Raw genomic sequence first — 8,852 nt, forward strand, 5'->3', positions numbered from 1 at the left:
AAAACCCCTGCCCTAAACATGTCAAGGTACTGTAGACATACTAACCCGGAACAGCTTAAAACACTGACAAAGTAAAACGTTGTGATTAGGGGTGTCACAATTTTCCAAATCCTCGATAAGATTACATTTTCGATTCTACGTCACAATTTGATTCAATTCTCGATTTAAAATTTTTTTTAAGCACAAAAAAATGCTATGCCATTTTTAGACTAGACTTTTATGAAATATAATATCTGACCTTGAACCTGGAGATGCCCTGCCATGTGCTGCCAGTGGAAAATATGGTACACGCACATACTTGATAAAACAAAACTTCCCGTCAGATGAACATTCCTGTCATTACTTTACTTTGCACCTTAAAAACGCGTTTTTATTACCGTCTGGCAAGATTGTGAGACTATGCCCCAGTAAGTCATGTTTAAATGCTGTTTTCATAACTCAGGCAGGGTCCATAATCCCTGAAAGGCAATGTTGACATTTGAAATCACCTAAACAAACACGCCCCTACTCCAATAGAATCCGGACCTTCTGTTGATAGCCCTCCCCACACATATGCAACTCAAACAACGATGTCGGTTAGCAGACACGCCCCTTTGTTAAATTTATAGCTATTTTAATTAATTCCCAATTAATGGTTTTGTACAAATCTAATTTCCACAATTCAATTTATTTTATTTGGTATTTACATAACAACCTCAACTTTTTATGGCACTGCCACTTCAATTTTCTCTCTTTTATTTTTAGTTTTAATGCTTTTTATCTTTCACCACTTATTATTATTAAGGGAATGGGTCAATGGCAAGACTACATGCCCCAAATCAGTTTTACGCAAGTGTTAGACTTAAAATGAATGAAGAAAGCCTAGAAACAAGTTAATTGAAATTAATTGGATTGCAATAGACCGGATGTGTGCCAAAGTAAAGGTCATGTAAGCAAAAAAGCAATTTTTTACTTCAAAAACATTATAATGTGGATGAAGAAAGCTTTCTGTTATCCCTAAATCACAAATTAATGTCACACTTTACGCATTAAGATTTTTAATGAGACGTCCCATTCAAGAAATTACTTCTCAGTGAATTTAATCCAATGTGCATAATATTGTAAAGTGTCTCCTACCATTCATTAATCCATAGAGTTCTTGTACTTTGTGTCCTGAGTAAAACGCACGAACTGTGCCAATACTGAGATTAAGTATTGATTTGTATTAAACGTATAGTTTAACTAAACACGTGTTGTAATCAATCAGATATGGCGCAGAATAAAACGCGGATCTGATATGTGACATTCACAGCACGAGCACGTGCTCGCGACCTTCAGCGCTTGGTTTTTGGTAATGAAGTGCCAATAATACTCACAATGCCTGCAGATTATAACGGCTACTGGAAAATGATCTCCAATGAGAACTTTGAAGAGTATTTGAAAGCTCTTGGTAAATTTCTTATTATTGACGCACAATCGCATTGGTGATTAGTTTGTTCGACGTCATACGGCGCTGCGCAGACAGATCGTTGAAGTAACGCGAGAACAATTCGAAAGCTTTTGGAGCACTCCGCTCTGGAATGACTCTCGCGGTAGTTTGATTTCAGACGTCGATGGCCTGCGCAGAATCGCATAAAGTTTCTAACTCTTAACAGAAATATCGAAATTAAACCTTATAATGTTTTGTTAATGTTTTTTTTATTTCATTCTCCCTTCCACAATTCTTGAAGATGTCAACGTTGCTATCAGGAAAATTGCCATCTTGTTAAAACCTGATAAAGACGTCACTCAGAATGACGATTACTTTAAAATCAAGACTATCAGCATCTTCAGAAACTATGATATGGAATTTGTGGTTGGTCAGGAGTTTGAAGAAGACCTGGGCCCAGTTGATGGCAGGAAATGTATGGTAAGTGAGACAGGGTTTAAATTGTACTTTTATGCAATAATGTATGAATCCAGCAATATGAGTCACAGACAAGAAAACTGACATTAATTATATTGTTTGTGTAATGCTTTACTTCAATTTTTTGGCTAAGACAATGGGTTCTTTGATCTATTTTTGCATGAATTACTTCTTGTTATCCTTATAAAGGAAAGAACAGTAAGACATTTAAAACTCCAAGTATTTAAATATAAAGTCAAATCTACCGCAAGAAAATCTTCATTAGTATAACGTTTCTTTAACTTTTTAGGCCATTGATGGCTTATCATTTATCAAAAGGCATTTATTTGTTTCACATGAAGTTATATATATTTTTTAAAGAGTAAATCGAGCTGGATAAAATTTCACACAATATTAATATTTTATATATTTTAAGGGATTCACTAAAGATCTTTTAATTCACTTGCAAAGCAGCACTGGGGCAAACAATACATTGTTATCTCTGTATCTCCTGTTTGTTATATAGTGGTTCTCGTGAATACATATCCAATGCGTTTATAACTTGGTTCACTTACTTCCACAGACAACCATCAGCTGGGATGGAGATAAGTTGGTGTGTGTACAGAAAGGAGAGGTTGAAGGCAGGGGCTGGACCCATTGGATTAATGGAGATGAACTTCACTTGGTACCTGCTAAATCTACACCTAAAACATTTTTTCTTTATACATATACATTAGCCCCCTGTTTACCAAGTGCTTTTATTCTTGGAAAACTGCTTGTAGAGTGAATTCTTATAAAATTAGTGGTAAATTAAGGATAGGCTATCTAATTGAATCACTTACCAGTTAATTAGCGGCTCATTGTTTAGTGGATTTAAAGCTATTGTGCAATTGAACTCATTTGAAATGATAACGGCAGATGTTAGACCACATCTGTGTGTTTTTGTGGATTAGTAATATCCCTTAACTTGAAAGGGCTGGAAAGTGTGTAAGTGCAGTGCTGCCACCTGTTGGTAGTAAAACAAAATTTGCCTGAAGGATTTTGACTGCTAGTGCACGGGTGTATTGTGGCCAAAATCCTGTTCACTGTTATGACTATTGACTATCCCTGTGTCTTTCCATATAAATTAATTGCAAGCTGTTTCAAAAATGTGGTTCCTTAAACAGGTATTTAGGCACAAATGTTTTATGCATATTTACATATTTCATAAGAATTCTTATATGCAATACGATATAACATAAGGTAATGTTTTATTTTCAATTTAAAAGCACTTTTTAATCACTCATTCGCTGTTCTGATTTTATATATGTGTGTGTGGATGGATTGATGGATAGATAGATGTACACAGGTTTTTTCTTATTGTCTACAGTACAAATATCACCATGTTATATTTTCTGCAGGTAGTAAACCTTTGATATTATAATTATGTTGTTATCAGAGATTGTTTGATGATGAATACATTAAATGGGGTCAACAATATCCATGATGTTCGTTTTTAAAATCTATTACTTTTGCAGGAGCTCAGAGCGGCTGGAGTTGTCGGCAAGCAGGTCTTCAAGAAGTCTTAAAGCTACTCTTTGTAGTAGTGCCTCCTGCTGGAGAAGACCGAAACAACCACCCTATACAGATCCGTCACCATTGATCCATCCTCTTGTTCATCAAAAAATTCCATAAAGGATTTTACGTGTGCCTTTCTGGACATCATAAGTCGTGGTTTGCTTGAAGCAATTATTATTACTGTTGTCATGCAGGCCTGTAAATGCATATGTGTGTGGGTTTGATATGTTGTAGTAGTGCTATAGATTTAGCTCCTAACTGTAAGCTTTACTGCACACTTAAAACAACCCATGAGGAGAGAAGTCTGGTCTTGATCCCACAATAAATCACAGTCTTTCTTCTACTAAAAAGCCTGAGGATGATGAATGAGAGGATAATGTACAGTAAGAGTAAAGCTACTGCTGAATCTCTTCTAGAGGATTCTGACAGACTCGCACACAGACCAAACTCTATGCATGTGTGCTAGGAGTGTGTTGTGAAACAAATAAAAAAATAACAAATTAACTGTTGGTGCATTTTTTTTTATTTTAAGAAAATTCAAGTAAACCTTTAACACATGTGGGTGTTGTTGACACATGATTTTATATTTGACACAGATAAATTAATCAGGTCACCTATTATGCAAAATACACTTATACAAGGTGTTTAAGTGTGTGTGTTGGCAGTGCGAGAACACAACCACCCTACAATGAAAAAAATCCACCCGCTCCTTGTTTTTAAATCCCCATTAAACCATTAGAAATCCTGTTTTGATTCTCTTGTCAATGTGAGGTCACATCAATAAAACCCCGCACACTAACTGTCCTGCATTACCATAGTTTCTACTCTCAGCGAGTTGTACTCTGTCTACATACTATTGTCTCAGACTGTATTAATAAGATATATTTAACGATTAATCTAAAGCAGAATAAAAGTTTTTGCTTACATTATATATGTGTGTGTGAACTGTGTATAATAATTATGTATAGGAAAATGCACACACATGCATCATGTAAACATTTAAGAAATGTACACATTTGTATATTTATGTAAAATTTATATTATAAATTAATTATATTATAAAAACTTAATTCTGCTATAGATTAATCGCGATTAATCGTTATGCAGTCCTTCTAGAAAAACAGGGAGTTTTTTGTGATTGTTGTGGGTAAAAATCCTTGATCTTGTGGCACGTTTTCTTAAAAAATGCGATGGAATATGTGGGATATTTATCCCATATGCTATGAAATTCTGTGAACTTGCCGAAATTGCGTGAACTTGCAAAGAGTGCGTGAACTTGCAAAAACTGTTTGCAGCTTTTGCAGCTTTTGATGTTTCACTTCCTAACAAATCAGGGGACATGGCAGCGCATGTGTGAAGTAAATTCAACATTTTTCTACTTTCTGCTAAGATATATATGACTTTTTGCTACAAAAATGCAGGGATTATGAAATCATGCAAGCCCCGCATATTTTGCGAGCAGAAATTTGCAATTTATGCGGCGAAAGTGCGGCATATTTTTAAAAATGTGCCCCCCGCATAAATATGCGGACTTTGGCTTATTATGCACTGAATCATGCGATCGCATAATCGCGCTTTTCTGGAGGGACTGGTTATGCATTTCTAATTTTAACTGAAAGCGCTTACTGTCTGTTTGTAAGGAAGTGAGGAGCTGCAGCTCATTTGCATTTAAAGGTACAGGCATTAAAGGAATAGTCTACTCATTTTCAATATTAAAATATGTTATTACCTTAACTAAGAAGAGTTGATACATCCCTCTATCATCTAACGCCGCATTCACACGGTCCGTCAGCGTTAACGCTTAACGGAAGGCTGTCTGAAGCGTGGCCAACAGCCAATCACTGTGGCTGCAACACAAGCTCCGGTCTTCCATAAACGTAATTGGCTGGCTCTGCCTAGGTTATTTGCATAAGGCGATATGATTGGCTGACGCACGCGTTGCCGCTTGAAAAGTTGAGAAATGTTCAACTTCTGCCGCGAGCAACGGCACTGACGCGGCGCCGACGGATCCACAATTCAGTTCGCCAACGCTTGACGTCACCCATTAAAAGTGAATGGGAAGCGTCAACGCTTACGCCCCGTGTGAATGCGGCGTTAGTGCGTGCACGTAAGCGCTGGGGCGCGTTGCTACACTTCGATAGCATTTAGCTTAGCCCCATTCATTCAATGGTACCACTCAGAGATAAAGTTAGAAGTGACCAAACACATCAACGTTTTTCCTATTTAAGACGAGTAGTTATACGAGCAAGGTTGGTGGTACAAAATAAAACGTAGCGCATTTCTAAGCGGATTTAAAAGAGGAACTATATTGTATGGCGGAACAGCACTTTTAAGAATACTTCAACTCGCCTGAAAAATCTGCTCCCCTTCTCCCTCTCATAATGGGAGAGGGAGGGTGTTACTGCGCCGAGTCGAAGTACTCCCAAAAGTGCTGTTCCGCCATACAATATAGTTCCTCTTTTAAATCCGCTTAGAAAAGCGCCACGTTTTATTTTGTACCACCAAACTTGCTCGTATAACTACTCGTCTTAAATAGGAAAAACGTTTATGTGTTTGGTCACTTCTAACTTTATCTCTGAGTGGTACCATTGAATGAATGGGGCTAAGCTAAATGCTATCGAAGTGTTGCAGCGTGCCCCAGCGCCTACGTGCACGCACTAAGATGATAGAGGGATGATTCAACTCTTCTTAGTTAAGGTAATAACATATTTTAATATTGAAAATGAGTAGACTATTCCTTTAAAACAGAGCGTTTTTGCTCACATCCAAATAGGGGCATTTTGGACATGCTATAATAAATGATCTGTGGGCTATTTTAAGCTGAAACTTCACAGACACATTCTGGGCACACCTGAGATTTGTATTACATCTTGTAAAAATGGGCATAATAGGTGTCCTTTAAATAATGAAACATTTGCACTTTAAATGAAAACAATAAAAACAATAATGACTAATATAAATAAATACAACAAAGTACTTCACTAAAGATTCAAATTCAAAGGCACATTCAGTCGACCACTTGTTTCTTGTAAACCTGTTTACACACCACTCCACAGGCTTGCATCTCCTGAATTGGAAAATGATCAAAAAGGCTTTTTAATACATGAAGACATCAATTTTAAATAATATCCTCATTTGAACACTGCCATCTTACAAACTTACCACATGCAACTCGTCCCCTTTTACCCACTGGGTCCAGCCCCTTCCTTCCTTCTCTCCCTTCTGCACGCATACCAGTTTATCTCCCTCCCAGGTTACCATTGTCTATAAGAAATTTAAAAAAACAAACAAAGGAAAGTTATGACCTGGAGTTGACAGGCAATTTGTAGACAGATCAGAAAGTTAGTTTTACACTCTGAACATATTAAACTTCTCTATGCAAAACACTGCAGTAACATTCCTAATTCTAGTTGACTTAATGTCCCCAGAGCACCAGGTGTTTGAGGTATTAGTCAAAAACCCACATGGATTATAGTTTCATTAGGTCATTGTATGTAAATCTTAATCTGATCCTGTTTACTGACATAGTTACAGTCATTTATCACAGAAACCTGAGACACGCAATTCTAGTCATATAAGAATAAATGACGTATTTAATCCAATACATTTATGGTGAGTAACATGATATAAGAAGGTAACTTACCATACATTTCCTGTCATCAATGCCAGTCAAATCCTCCTCAAACTCTTTTCCAACATCAAACTCCATGTTGTAATTCCTAAATGTGGTGAGAGTCTTGATATTAAAATGGTCACCGTTCTGAACAATCTCCTTATCAAAGATAAGATAGCTGGCAATTTTCCTGATGACAATATTCACATCTGAAAGTTAAATATGAATCTGGTCAACCGTAAAGCTTAACTTATCTTTTGAGTACAAAATATAAGCATGTATTTCATTTACAACTAAAAGAAACTAAAAGACCATCTTAAAAACGAATTAAACTTAATTAACAAGAGTGTAATAAATAAATTAATGGATAATTAAATCCGTTCCCTACCTAATGCTTCCATGTATTCATCAAAGTTTCCATTGCTTGTCATTTTCCAGTATCCATTCATGTCTGCGCCAGACGTATTTGTTGCCTTCTGTGTTTCTCCCATGTCAGAGCTTGAAGAGAGTCTCAAAGCACGGGGCAAGTTGTAATCCTAAAGCCAATTAGGGCCTTTGGATTACCTCGGAGAACATTCAGTCATGTGGTGGGACTTCTGTTGTATGCATTTTGCTTTAATCACTGGACTGAATTCTAATTCTCGATGCATCTCGTGAATCTCAGTCAACCGTTGCATGGGAACAGATGTGTCGGCTTACAGTTGTTTGGGATTTTTGGTACGACAGCAGCATAATCACAATGCTGTCAAACAGGGTGTCTTTATTCTGAGATAGAGAGAGAGAGCAAGAATTGTTTACTGCACAAAAATGAGGTATACATCTGTCAGTAATGATGCAAGTCTTGTTTCAGGTTCAGTATGACATGTAGTGAAATGCTCGGTACAACTCTCTGCAGTCTGCACAGTATACAATAAAATGGTAACACTGTACAATAAGGCTGTTTTTGTTAACATTAGTCAATGCATTGGATAACAATATGCGGTGGCACATTGGCTGGAGTCTTTCTGCGTGGAGTTTGCATGTTCTCCTGTGGGTTTACTCCGGGTACTCTGGTTTCTTCTCACAAGCCAAAAATGTGCAGGTTTGAAGAATTGGAGATGCCAAATTTCCCCCTTCCTAACATGTGTATGGATTACCTTGTGTATGGATTAACCATTTCTCGCTATAGATGCTGGAATGGTGTGAAAAATAAACAAACAAGCAAATGATGAGCAATATAGCAATTTTTTTTCGCTATTTATTCATCTTTGTTAGTTAATGCCAGTACAGTTGTTCATGTTAATTAATTGTGCATTAAATACTGCTAGCAGTTACAACTCTATAGTGCTATAATGGGGTCCTCAGTGCTTCTATCAACCTAGAAAATGTGAAAAAGAACAACCCAGTAACTCATTCTCTGCAAGCATGTGAAAAATAGGTCATTCACATTTGGCTCCCCTTGTGATGTCAGAAGGGGATAATACTGCCCCTTAATCTGCACTATCCAACCACTGCACTGTCATTAAGTACAGATATCAGCTCATTAGCATTTAAAAGGACACATCCAAAAGTGGCACATTTTTGCTCACACCTACAAAGTGGTCATTTTAAAGGGACAATAAGTAGGATTTTCCCCCAACTAGTGGTGAAATTGTATTTTGCATTCAAACGAATAGTGCTCTCTAGCGCCTCGCTTTTCCAAATGCGTGTTGCAACTACAGTAGCCGTTATGTACTCACTGATCTCCTTGTCCGATTTAGCTGGTTCACGTGTTCTGAACGAAAACGCGTTGTGGAAATGCGTTGCGGTAGGCTTTGCTTTTTGTCCCTCTCTGCTATT

The 8,852-nt window shown here is 37.1% G+C and overlaps 2 protein-coding genes across 2 annotated transcripts; one reads left to right on the forward strand and one right to left on the reverse strand.

The window, feature by feature from the left end:
• The first annotated feature begins 1,306 nt into the window (after positions 1-1,306).
• Positions 1,307-3,879, forward strand: rbp1.1 (retinol binding protein 1, cellular, tandem duplicate 1). Its single transcript, XM_065267316.2, has 4 exons — positions 1,307-1,429; positions 1,710-1,888; positions 2,448-2,549; positions 3,382-3,879. The coding sequence occupies exons 1-4, from the start codon at positions 1,357-1,359 to the stop codon at positions 3,430-3,432; spliced, it is 405 nt and encodes a 134-aa protein (XP_065123388.1). The 5' UTR covers positions 1,307-1,356; the 3' UTR covers positions 3,433-3,879.
• Positions 3,880-6,177: 2,298 nt separating this feature from the next.
• On the reverse strand, positions 6,178-7,855 carry rbp1.2 (retinol binding protein 1, cellular, tandem duplicate 2). Its single transcript, XM_065267279.2, has 4 exons — positions 7,423-7,855; positions 7,065-7,243; positions 6,584-6,685; positions 6,178-6,488 (listed from the first exon to the last, which is right to left on the reverse strand). The coding sequence occupies exons 1-4, from the start codon at positions 7,523-7,525 to the stop codon at positions 6,429-6,431; spliced, it is 444 nt and encodes a 147-aa protein (XP_065123351.1). The 5' UTR covers positions 7,526-7,855; the 3' UTR covers positions 6,178-6,428.
• Positions 7,856-8,852: the final 997 nt, after the last annotated feature.

Source organism: Paramisgurnus dabryanus, chromosome 6 (genome assembly GCF_030506205.2).
Source record: "Paramisgurnus dabryanus chromosome 6, PD_genome_1.1, whole genome shotgun sequence".
In the NCBI taxonomy this organism is placed as follows: domain Eukaryota; kingdom Metazoa; phylum Chordata; class Actinopteri; order Cypriniformes; family Cobitidae; genus Paramisgurnus; species Paramisgurnus dabryanus.

Excerpts from the sequence above, each read along its gene's own strand:
- rbp1.1 (XM_065267316.2), top strand. The coding sequence starts at position 1,357 with ATGCCTGCAGATTATAACGGCTACTGGAAAATGATCTCCAATGAGAAC. Across the intron at positions 1,430-1,709 it reads AGAGTATTTGAAAGCTCTTG|ATGTCAACGTTGCTATCAGG; the intron begins GTAAATTTCTTA and ends CAATTCTTGAAG. Across the intron at positions 2,550-3,381 it reads ATGGAGATGAACTTCACTTG|GAGCTCAGAGCGGCTGGAGT; the intron begins GTACCTGCTAAA and ends TTACTTTTGCAG.
- rbp1.2 (XM_065267279.2), bottom strand. The coding sequence starts at position 7,525 with ATGGGAGAAACACAGAAGGCAACAAATACGTCTGGCGCAGACATGAAT. Across the intron at positions 7,244-7,422 it reads TGAATACATGGAAGCATTAG|ATGTGAATATTGTCATCAGG; the intron begins GTAGGGAACGGA and ends TTTAACTTTCAG. Across the intron at positions 6,686-7,064 it reads TTGATGACAGGAAATGTATG|ACAATGGTAACCTGGGAGGG; the intron begins GTAAGTTACCTT and ends AATTTCTTATAG.